This window comes from Hemibagrus wyckioides, linkage group LG05 (genome assembly GCF_019097595.1).
Source record: "Hemibagrus wyckioides isolate EC202008001 linkage group LG05, SWU_Hwy_1.0, whole genome shotgun sequence".
NCBI lineage: Eukaryota > Metazoa > Chordata > Actinopteri > Siluriformes > Bagridae > Hemibagrus > Hemibagrus wyckioides.
In genome coordinates, this window is record NC_080714.1 from 12,265,826 (window position 1) to 12,279,036 (window position 13,211).

General features: G+C 38.2%; 1 protein-coding gene across 1 annotated transcript in view; it reads right to left on the reverse strand.

Annotated features, from left to right (window-relative positions):
- Positions 1-2,994: 2,994 nt before the first annotated feature.
- Positions 2,995-13,211, reverse strand: part of plat (plasminogen activator, tissue) — a 39,483-nt gene continuing 29,266 nt past the window's right edge. The window contains exons 9-15 of the mRNA XM_058390170.1: positions 9,631-9,716; positions 9,467-9,529; positions 9,147-9,354; positions 6,786-6,922; positions 4,728-4,868; positions 4,493-4,641; positions 2,995-4,260 (exon numbers count right to left, since the gene is read on the reverse strand). Coding sequence (XP_058246153.1) covers positions 4,099-4,260; positions 4,493-4,641; positions 4,728-4,868; positions 6,786-6,922; positions 9,147-9,354; positions 9,467-9,529; positions 9,631-9,716 — 946 coding nt within the window. The 3' untranslated portion in view covers positions 2,995-4,098. The remainder of the gene's footprint in view (positions 4,261-4,492; positions 4,642-4,727; positions 4,869-6,785; positions 6,923-9,146; positions 9,355-9,466; positions 9,530-9,630; positions 9,717-13,211) is intronic.

Below are 13,211 nucleotides of genomic sequence, written 5' to 3' on the forward strand. Positions count from 1 at the left end.
CCAGGGGTGGGGGTCACGTGACGTGACGTGATGTGAACCGGACACACGTCACTCACTTCCCCTCATCATCCTGAATGTTGTGATATGTGACATGACTATGTTGCAGTGAGTTTGTGAATTTTATTGACGATTCAAAATTCCGCCCATTCATTTCTATGGGAATTTTTGGGGCAATCGATCGGGAATACCGGGAATACCGTAATTCCGATCGCTTATAAAAGTCATAGCACATCTTGCCTGAATAAGCTGCACGATTTGATACCTCATTCGTGGGTCTATGGCAAAAACTGCGGGACTAGTTAGCGGACAAAATTTTGAACAGAAGAAAAGAAGAATTGTAATAATAATACTAGACATGAACATTTCCTGAAAAAAATGTGAGTGGTGCTTGCCGTGGCAAAACTCGTCCATGATGCATTTCCCCTCATTGTGCTGAACGGTTTGATATGTCACGTGTATATTGCCCTAATTTTGCGATTTCCCATAATTCCTGGGGGTGTCATCTGACGTCATGTGACGTCATTTTGACACACATCACTCAATTCCCCACATTGGATTGAGTGTTTTGATATGTCACATGTGTATGTAGCTGTAATTTTGCAATTTCCCATAATTCCCGTGGGTGGGAGTCAGGTGACGTGATGTGACGTCAACCGGACACATGTCACTCACTTCCCCTCATTGTGCTGAGCGGTTTGATATATTACATGTGTATGTTGCAGTAACATTAGCATCAACGTTAGCATTAGCATTAATATTAGCATTAGCTTTTGCATTAGCATCAACGTTAGCATTATCGTTAGCGTTAGCATTAGCATCAACGTTAGCATTAATGTTAGCATTAGCATCAACATTAGCATTAGCGCTAGCATTAGCATTAACCTTAGCATTAGCATTAGCGCTAGCATGAGCATTAACCTCATCATTAGCCTTAACATGAGCATTTAACATAGGGTGCCAATACTTTTGTAATGTCAAAACTTTTGGAACCCTCCACCATTTATAATGGAGGTCTATGGGAAAAAATTCCACTTTGAGCTTCCGTACCGGGAATACCGGAATTCTGATCGCTTATAAAAGTCATGGCACATCTTTCCCGAACAAGCCGCACGATTTGACACCTCATTCGTGGGTCTACGATAAACGGTGCGGGACTAGTTAGCGGACAAAATTTGTACGGAAGAAGAAGAATTATAATAATAATAATAATAATAATAATAATAAGTATGAGGAATAGTAATAGTGATGCTTTGCATAGCAAGCACCACTAATAATAATAATAAGTATGAGGAATAGTAATAGTGATGCTTTGCATAGCAAGCACCACTAATTATAATAATAATAATAATAATAATAATAATAATAATAATAATAATAATAATAATAATAATAAGTATGAGGAATAGTAATAGTGATGCTTTGCATAGCAAGCACCACTAATTATAATAATAATAATAATAATAAGTATGAGGAATAGTAATAGTGATGCTTTGCATAGCAAGCACCACTAATAATAATAATAATAATAATAATAATAATAATAAGTATGACAAATAGTAATAGTGATGCTTAGCATAGCAAGCACCACTAATAATAAGTATGAGGAATAGTAATAGTGATGCTTTGCATAGCAAGCACCACTAATAATAATAATAATAATAATAATAATAATAATAATGAGTATGAGGAATAGTAATAGTGATGCTTTGCATAGCAAGCACCACTAATAATAATAATAATAATAATAATAATAATAATAATAATAATAAGTATGAGGAATAGTAATAGTGATGCTTTGCATAGCAAGCACCACTAATTATAATAATAATAATAATAAGTATGAGGAATAATAATAGTGATGCTTTGCATAGCAAGCACCACTAATAATAAGTATGAGGAATAGTAATAGTGATGCTTTGCATAGCAAGCACCACTAATAATAATAATAAGTATGTCGAATAATAATAGTGATGCTTTGCATAGCAAGCACCACTAATAAGTATGAGGAATAGTAATAGTGATGCTTTGCATAGCAAGCACCACTAATAAAATAAAACTTTAAGAAGTCTGACAGATTTAAAATAAAAAAGTTCACTTAAAAAAGTAAAATGTTTTGAAATTAATGCACAAGCAATGTGGAATTACATACAATTTTTTTAATGCTAAAGAATACACGGATTACTGATGATAAATAGTTACATTTGAAATTAATACAATATTCCATATTTTAAAAATAGATTTGTCAAAATATATAGATTAACACCACTTTCAAATGACAATGTTTTAATGGACAAAGTATCATTAAACTTACATGACCTGACTGAAAAGATCAGCCTACTTAAAAAATTCTCTGAGCCAGCAGAGGTGCTTAAAAATGGAAAATAAAATAAATTTACAAGGAAATTCTAAAAAGATCAGTTTAAATAAGATTGTATGTTTAAGTTTTATACAATCCTATCCAAAAGTATTGTAATGGCAAGGCCACTTATATTGATTTTTTATATAATGGGAAAGTAGATCAGAATTTCATCTTTAATTTCCTGACATTTACATCTAGATGTGTTAAACAACTCAGAACATGGCACCTTTTGATTGACCTATGATTGAAATATTGAAACATGTGGCTGATAGGTGTTTAGATGTTTACTGTTACCCAGGTGTGTGATGTTACATTGATTGTTTAAACAATTAATAGCCCTTAATTCCACTCATTGGCTTGATGTATTTGTTTTGCCTATAAAGACTGCATTTGTTATTTAAAGGAAAAAACAATGAAGTCCAGCTGAGAAAAGAGGGAAAATCGATCAGAGACATTACACAAGCATTGAGGACAGACAATACAACAAGATGGAATGTCCTGAAAAAGAAAGAAATCACTGGTGTACTAACAACCAGGCATAAAATGGGTTGGCCAAGGAATTCAACAACTGTTAATGACAAACATTGTGAAAGCTGTGAAGAAAACCCAAAAGCATCTGAGTTTTCTTCTGGGTGAATACATTTTGGGTAAATATTCTATTGTATTGTAACATGAATATAATAATTTTCATCCGTGTAAATAAAGTATGCTCGGATTATTATTCTTGATGACTTTCCTTCTCCTCCCTAGCAACCATTTCATCAATTCCTCTTTGCGAATCCAATTAAAGCCTTAGCATCAAGAGATAGGCAACCAAATATTAAGTGCTCTTAATTTTTCCTTTCATTTACTTTGAGAATATCTGTTCCAAATCTGTTCATTTTGTGCATGAAAATTGTGTGGTCTGCCACCAAAGGTACCATGTTGTTTAACACAGATATCTGTGAAATGAAAGCTGGAAATCTAATCTAATCTTGTCTTAAACCTCTTGATCTCAAAAGTTTTCAGGATATAGCAAAAATAAAAGAATTGGTCTTGACATTCCAATACTTTTTGGTGGGTCTGTAGGCACTAAATAGTGAAATAGACCTATATGATACCTGTGTACAAACAGAATTTTCTTTTACAATATAAATTCAAATAAAAATGATATTTATATGGGAACATGTATATGAAATAAAGCCCAATGTCCAATATCCATGTACTCTTCACCCAAAAAATTCATCATATTGACCTAACATTAAGTAAGTATGAAACAAAAACAGACTCTGTTTTACAATCTGCAAAATGGACAGAGATTGTGTCTTCACATGATAAAGACAATGGGAGTCAGGCACTTAGGTTACACTCATATCAACCTGTAAATATATTTATCATGATAGTGTGCATACAGTTTTAAAATTTTAATGATTTATATTTTTAAATGTAGGTTTTTATTGACTAGACTTGAGATCATAATAATATACACATATACTGTATTTCTGTACATGTCTACATTTGTGGACATACTCAAACAATATCCCTATTTGAGTGCACTGAGTTTGTCATATGGTAATAAATGCGGACAATAAACATAGAACTAGAGTGGTGAATAAATTATGCTAAGATTATCATTCTAATATCATGGCTTTCCTCTTCCCTAGCAACCATTTCATCAGTTCTTTTTTGAGAATCCAAATAGAGCCTTAGATGATTTCAAATTACTCTACTTTTAGCCACTGAATCTTAGGATTTGTGTATTAGTTTGATCTCATCTTGCTGGAAATCCAGGTTATGTATTTTGTAACACGTGTGTAAACACCTGGAATGTCCTTCTTTCCACATCCATCCCCCCAACTGATCAAACCTATGAGGGTCATCTGGCTGTCCTTTTCACAAACCAAAGGACCACCTGAGTCACCCTACAAATAGAGAGAAAAATGAACAAAACATCTAATGACAACATGATTACAAGCTTCACTCATGCCAAACAGAAGAGACACAAAGAAGTATTTTTTTTCTCTCTTAAGAGTTACAGACATTATGTTTTACAGTAGCACTTACGCAGCAAATACATGCATTTCAACAAAACAACCATTAGGGACAATGTGCTGATTAGGGAAGATTAGTAGGGAATATACTCAAGTTCATTACCTTGCAGGCATCATCCAGGCCACGCGTGTCTCCAGCACACAGCATGTTAGCTGTTATTTCACGCCCAGAGAGTTTCTCTGGCACACACTGCTCCTGGGGCCAGAGGCGCACATGACCCTGTTTTATTTGCTCAGAATAGAATGGAGAGACTGCAAAAGATAAATGCAATCTATTAGACATCAGTTCATTGATCTTGTTTTATCTTTATGTTATAAAGGAAAAGTTTAACCCTTACATTCTTTGTCTTTGCCATAACCAGAAATCTCACACTCCTTCCAATCTGGGAAAAACATTCCAAGTTCTGGTAAACAGACAGGTAGCACCTCTGGAGTATTTACAGCACAAATGCCAGTTTCACTCTTCAGCTTTAACAGAGCTGTTAGACAGAGTAAAATGAAACTTCAGTATTCAGTAAAAACAACTGTGACCATACCACCAGACTGATGATATACAACATACATTTATGACTGTGTGTGGGGTTTCCTCCCTACAGCTACCTTTCATTAACAATACAAGTTCAAACCAGTGTAGGAAGCATGAGCAGAGATAATTCATGATTCCAAGGACCCAGCTATAAACAGGAATTCTTATTGTTTGGCCACAGGGGTCATAAAAACCATGGACTCTCACTTACAGACACTGAGGAGCCAGTACTGCTGGTTTGCACCTGCCTAATTTCAACTAGTGTTAGGGTTAATCTGACCACTGGATGATCTCTCAGTCCAAGGAAATCAGTCACAAACCACTTGATTTTTGCCACTGGCCAAGAAAAGATGACAAAAAGGCTCCTCACCCAAAAATCTGATAAGCTAGGATCAAGAGATAGGGCTGACTAACCCAGGAAGACACTTTCCTCCAGGCATACTTCTGCTTTCTCCAACCACCATCCATACATTACACAGAACCCATCTTTGAAGATATGCATCAAGTTACTTTATAGAGCCTAAAAGGACAACAGGTCATAATTATGCACAATAGTTTGGAAAACGTATGCATTTTAAAAATCCTGCCTTATACACTGATCAGCCATAACATTATGACCACCTGCCTAATATTGTGTTGGCCCCCCTTTTGCTGCCAAAACAGCCCTGACCCGATGAGGCATGGACTCTACTCTACACCTGAAGGTGTGCTGTGGTATCCGGCACCAAGATGTTAGCAGCAGATCCTGTAAGGTGTGGCCTCCATGGATCTGACTTGTTTGTCCAGCACATTCCACAGATGCTTGATTGGATTGAGATCTGGGACATTTGGAGGGCAAGTCAACACCTCAAACTCGATGTGCTCATCAAACCATTCCTGAACCATTTTTGCTTTGTGGCACAGTGCATTATCCTACTGAAAGAGGCCACAGCCATGAGGGAATACTGTTTCCATGAAAGGGTGTACATGGTCTGAAACAGTGCTTAAAGTAACAACCACATGGATGGCAGAACCCAAGGATTCCCAGCAGAAAATCCCCAAAGCATGACACTGATGGCTTGCCTTCTTCCCATAGTGCATCCTGGCACCATGTATTCCCCAGGTAAAGGATGCACACGCACCCGGCCATCCACGTGATGTAAAGAAAACATGATTCATCAAGCCAGGCCACCTTCTTCCATTGCTCTGTGGTCCAGTTCTGATGCACATGTGCCCACTGTAGGTGCTTCTGGCAGGTGTTCTGTCACCTTAGAATTTCAGCAGTTTGTGTTACACTATCTGTTCTATGGGATCAGACCAGATGGGCTAGCTTTCACTCCTTATGCACCTTGGCCCTGTCGCCAATTTACTGGTTGTCCTTCCTTGGACCATTTTTGGTAAGAACTAAACCCACAAAGTAGCCCTTGTCAAAGTTGCTCAGACACTTGTCCATTTTTCCTACTTACAAAACATTAACTTCAAGCAATGACTGCTTAATTATCTTACCTGTTAAGGGGAGAGATATATTATAATGTTATTTACTTACTTACTGAATAGTGTACCGCTAGATAGATGGATAGATAGATAGATAGATAGATAGATAGATAGATAGATAGATAGATAGATAGATAGATAGATAGATATGAGTGGCTAGATAGGTTTCTGGATATGGCACATGTGTATATTGCTGAAATTTGGGGATTTCCGTTTAATATTATGCTACATACAACAACATATATATACAAAATATACAATACATATTACTGAATGAGTAGATAGATAGATAGATAGATAGATAGATAGATAGATAGATAGATAGATAGATAGATAGATAGATAGATAGATAGATAGATAGATAGATAGACTGTTATTAAACAAAGTTCAAAATTACCTATGTCATTATCGTAATTCACATCGTTGTATTGTTCATGAATCCAATACCTCTCCACATCAAATATCTGTTCACTGCTGGAATTTTGAAGCCTGAAGGTTCGGCCAAGGATAACATGCATGTGATTTTCTGTAAATCTATATATGTGCCCATAAGAGATGCCAATGTTAATATGGTATATAAAATGCATAATAGTCTACATATGCATTGTTAACACTGTTGCTGTTATGACTATATTACATTTACATTTGAAATATATATATATATATATATATATATATATATATATATATATATATATATATATACACACTATATTGCCAAAAGTATTCGCTCACCTATCCAAATAATCAGAATCAGGTGTTCCAATCACTTCCATGGCCACAGGTGTATAAAATCAAGCACCTAGGCATGCAGACTGTTTTTACAGACATTTGTGAAAGAATGGGTCGCTCTCAGGAGCTCAGTGAATTCCAGCGTGGAACTGTGATAGGATGCCACCTGTGCAACAAATCCAGTCGTGAAATTTCCTTGCTCCTAAATATTCCACAGTCAACTGTCAGCTGTATTATAAGAACGTGGAAGTGTTTGGGAACGACAGCAACTCAGCCACGAAGTGGTAGGCGACGTAAACTGACGGAGCGGGGTCAGCGGATGCTGAGGCACATAGTGCAAAGAGGTCGCCAACTTTCTGCAGAGTCAATCGCTACAGACCTCCAAACTTCATGTGGCCTTCAGATTAGCTCAAGAAAAGTGCGCAGAGAGCTTCATGGAATGGGTTTCCATGGCTGAGCAGCTGCATCCAAGCCATACATCACCAAGTGCAATGCAAAGCGTCGGATGCAGTGGTGTAAAGCACGCCGCCACTGGACTCTAGAGCAGTGGAGACGCGTTCTCTGGAGTGACGAATCACGCTTCTCCATCTGGCAATCTGATGGATGAGTCTGGGTTTGGCGGTTGCCAGGAGAACGGTACTTGTCTGACTGCATTGTGCCAAGTGCAAAGTTTGGTGGAGGGGGGATTATGGTGTGGGGTTGTTTTTCAGGAGCTGGGCTTGGCCCCTTAGTTCCAGTGAAAGGAACTCTGAATGCTTCCGCATACCAAGACATTTTGGACAATTCATTGCTCCCAACTTTGTGGGAACAGTTTGGAGCTGGCCCCTTCCTCTTCCAACATGACTGTGCACCAGTGCACAAAGCAAGGTCCATAAAGACATGGATGACAGAGTCTGGTGTGGATGAACTTGACTGGCCTGCACAGAGTCCTGACCTCAACCCGATAGAACACCTTTGGGATGAATTAGAGCGGAGACTGAGAGCCAGGCCTTCTCGTCCAACATCAGTGCCTGACCTCACAAATGCGCTTCTGGAAGAATGGTCAAAAATTCCCATAAACACACTCCTAAACCTTGTGGACAGCCTTCCCAGAAGAGTTGAAGCTGTTATAGCTGCAAAGGGTGGACCGACGTCATATTGAACCCTATGGATTAGGAATGGGATGTCACTTAAGTTCATATGCGAGTCAAGGCAGGTGAGCGAATACTTTTGGCAATATAGTATATATATATATATATATATATATATATATATATATATATATATATGTTCATATAGATGAACAGTTTTATTTCATTTTTTGTGAAGTGCTGACAATATTTCTCCTAAATTCAAAATATAACTTTTGTTATTTAGAGTGTATATTTAAAGGAAATGACAACACATCAAAATACCACCAAGATCATGTAGCAAGCTTTAATAACTCAAATAAAACAAAATGCAAAAAATTGTAAACAAATTGTGTTAATGCTTTGGCTAAATAACATTAAGAAATCAGTATTTGGTGGAATAGCCCAAATTTGCATGCGTTTTGGCATGCTCTCCACCAGTTTTTCACATTACTGTTGGGTAACTTTATATCACTCTTTATGCAAAAAAGCCCAGCTTTGCTTGATGGTTTGTGACCATCCATCTTCCTCTTGATGACCTTCCGGAGGTTTTCAATAGGGTTCAAATCTGGAGATTGGGCAGTGGTCTCTTATTTTTTTTCCAGGGCTGTATATATATATAACTAGTGGAATGTTTCTTTTTTAAAAATTTTTATCTACTTAAATATACTTAAAATTTGTATATTTTGCTTGAAAACTGTAAAAACATCTAAAATAGACTGAATAAGAAATGTATATTTTATTTATATTTTATTAATCTCATAAAAGCATATACATAAATTATCACATTTTTCAATAGGTTTAGGCTTATTTCCTTACTAGAAAAAAATCCAGATTAAATAAATAAATAAATTGCACACTGAAATTCTAAGAAAAGCCAAGCCAGTTGGATAACTTGGAAAAAAGTGTATGCTCACCTCTCCTGGAAGCAGTGTGCTGCAGAAAGGAGCCAGCAGGAGTCAATCAGGACTCCACCACACAGAAAGTTGTGTGATTTGGTACGTGGTGAGTATACAGTGATAGCGGCTTGCCATGGCTGCTGTCTGATGTCACTAACCTGACCTCCATGTATTCTGAATATTGGCAGAGAACTAGAGGGCCTTTCAGAACGCTGACCACAGAAAGCTGAAATAAAGAACAATGTTGATCTGGATCAATCAAAATATTCCAAAAAATTAGGCATGTAGGCTGCTAAGCAAAGGCTATTTTTACCAGATTTGTTCCTGAGCTTTCTCACCTCCTCTGATGGCAGTTGTAGGGGCTCTTGGTCCAAGGGTTGTAATGGTAGATGGTTTTCTTGCTGTGTAGAAAATATGCCTGATTGTTGACAACTGTTGACCAGAGAACCAGCTGAACAGTGACCATAATCATCTTTTTATTATGGAAATTATGTGTACTTACAGCATTTGGGGATATCACATAATTCCCAAGTCAGCTGGGAGCCTTTATAAATGTAACACCATGGACCAAGATCACTGTCTGGGTTCCTTAAGAGATAAATAAACATCTCATGTGTATACAGTTATGTATGTTATTTTGTGGCTTTAGTTTTGTAGATATCGAGCGAATTCAGTAATAGTGCCACCAGAATATGTTTTTTGTTCCAATTTTGGAATTGCTAATTGATGATCCTTGGGTTAAACACTGATGATCCTTGGGTTAAACACTGCATAATTGGCTGACTTGAACAGGTTCTCCTCAATCTGCTAATATTTGGCTGCATAAAGTCTTTTTTCTTTATGACAGCAGGATTGAACACCATTCCAGGGACAAAGTACTAAGCATGAATTCTAATTATTTGGCCACAGAAACCAAAAACCATGGACCCTCATCATGCCATCATGCAAACAATAGGAGTATTTGAACAGCTCTGTGTACAAGGGAAGACCCTGTTAGCCCAAGAAAATATTTGACAGCTATATTGATTTAGGCCACTGGCTTAGAGCAGATGGCAAGCATAAGAGTTAGCACCCAAGATGTCTCACCCATAAATCTGATAATTAAGACCAAAAGGGCAAACAAAGTTCCCCATGCCCCATTTATACATTCCACAACAGCCCTCTTGAAACAACTGCATCAGATAGTCTAAGGGAGACTGACTATAAAAAACCAAAAGCTTAATTAGTGCAATTGTTCATTTAATTTTATTAATATGCTTTATTTTGTACTCATTATGCTTATATCCAGACTAATGCCACTGTTTACTTGATTATTAGATGTGCATTGTTATGGTTGTCATGTTTTCAGTGTATTAACAGCCACTATATGTCTTGTCTGTTCAACAGATGAAAGCAAGGAAATTTGAGTACAATTTTATTTCTGTATGTTACAAAATTATTTTATAATGTGGCTGTATAGACAACGTGCTGATTTTGAGTTTTGTTTTTTGTTCTATTGGGCTTGCTGTAGTTTTCGGTCAGAGGTCGGCCATGCTAAGGTAGTTGCACTTTATTACCTCAGTGAATGCCAAATCATCTTGATTTTTTTGAACAGAGCAGAGAAATTATATGCCTGTAAGTAAGAATATTGGGTTGTATACAGTTTAAGGACTTGTTTATTAGTTTGAATAGCGATAGATGTTATATTGTTTTAAAGTAGTTTGGTCGCGATCACGATGCTAATTACCTTTAATGGGAAATTCCATTGTGTGTTAGCATTGACCTAAAGGGTTAGGTTTCAGCACATCATGGCATGTTTTCAATACCATTTGACCGTGATTAGAAACGTGTCATACTCTTGTAGGTTATTTAAATGTGCTGTTAATTTGTCAATTTTTATATGTTTGATTTATATATCCTTTATATATCCTTTATATATCCTTTTCTTCTGTATGTCTCAGTTTTACTTTGGGAGGCAAATAAACAACCTGAACCAGCTACGTTTGTCTCTCATTGGGAATCTGTTTAGCTATCTGCCAAACTGGACACCCACATTCAGGGATGGCAGAATACTATGCTTGTAGTCCATTCACCATCCTTTATTTATTTTGGCCAATATACTTTACAGCACAGCATACTTTCTTTGCATATCCCAACTTCGGAAGTTGGTATGGTAGCCATATGGCACCGGCAGTCTGGCAGTGCTGGAGCTTGAACCCTGACCAGAGCCTTAAATTTTGAAACACCACTTAACCACTTAGGTCTCCTGATATGATCAGACCGCCAAATAGACATCCTTATGCCTAGTTCACAAACTATTCGGTCACCGACCAGTTTTGCAAAGTCGCCGACTAGTTTTGCAAAATCAAGGCAAAGCAGTGCACGCGGGTGACAGTCGTGCAGTGTGAATGACCAAAAACTTGATCTGACCTAGTCGCCAATGAGTCGCCCGTGAAATATTTGGCATACTAAATATCTGGAACTGTCTGCGACAAGTCGTACAGTGTGAAAGGAGCTCTGACTGAAAAATACGTCGGCGATGACCTAGAGCCAATGAGAGAGTGAGATGCAGGGCAGTGGGCAGCTTGGGGAGGGGTTATAGAGCACAATATCAACAAGCATGTTTTCATTTGAAGCAGAATATTAGTTTATGTAGTTAATATATAGTTTAACAGAGTATAGATTTTTTTTATCAGACAAAAATATCTTAAATATAGTTATATCATAATAAATTACATCAGACAGAAATAAAGCAGAAATATTTGCTTGACCAGCCATATCAGCAGCATCACATTGCAAAATTATTCATTTGTCTAATTATGCAGAAAGCACAGTCCTTGTTCCCCACACAGACCATTGGGACCGTGAACTTTTTGCGGGGTAACATTTCCAGTCATCACGTGTGATCTTGCGTTATTTCCTTATTATTTCTTGTGTACATTTGGTTGTGAAACACAGTTTGTGGACCAGATAGAGTTGTCTGCAATCCTTCCTATTGTGAAGTCATGCAGTGTGAAAGCTCCTGCAATCCATCGTGCAGTGTGAACACAGCAGCGACTGAATGCTACCCTAGATAGTTCATTGTGCACTGTGAACCCAACATTAGGAAACCACCAGACAAATATCCGACTGGCATCCGACTCCAGCAAACTACACAGCGTGAGTTCAGAGACTGCTGCGTCTTTGTTTTCACGGAGACATGACTCAGCGACAGAGTTCCGGATGTGGTCACTCAGCTAGCCGGGCTAACCGTGTTTCGTGCCGACAGGAATGCAACTCTGTGCGGTAAGACTCTCGGTGCCGGTGTGTGTGTTTACATCAACACGGAATGGTGTAAGGACTCTGTGCTTGTGTCTAACTACTGCTCATCGCTAGTGGAGTTTGTGACTGTTAGATGCAGACCTTTTTATTTGCCTCGTATATTCACCACTACTTTCACTATTGGAGTGTACATTCCACCCAGCACTAATGCTAAGGAGGCTCTGTGTGAGCTCTACGGAGCAATTAGTGAGCTGCAGAATGCTCACCCCGACGGACTGTTTATCATCACCGAAGATTTCAATCATGCAAATCTTAGAACAGTGCTCCCTAAATTCCATGAGCATGTGGACTTTGCTACGAGAGGGGCGAACACACTGGATCTTGTTTACACAAACATTCCCAGTGCGTATCGTGTGGAGCCCCGCCCCCACCTTGGCTACTCAGACCACATCTCTGTGATGTTGATTCCAGCATACAGACCACTCGTCAGACGCTCTAAACCGGTTCTGAAACAGGTTAAAACCTGGCCATATCAGCTCTTCAGGACTGTTTTGAATGCACTGACTGGGACATGGGAGGCTGCAACCAATGGGGACTCTATTGACTTGGAGGAGTACACAGCATCAGTGACCGGCTACATCGGGAAGTGCATCGATGACGTGACCGTCTCCAAGACCATCACCACATGCTCCAAACAGAAGCCATGGATGACTGAAAAAGTGCGTGCTCTCCTGAAGTCGAGAGACTCCACCTTCAGAGGGGACAGGGCTGCCTTAAAAACAGCAAGGACCAAACTGTCCCGAGCCATCAGAGAGGCGAAGCATGCGCATGCCCAGAGAATCC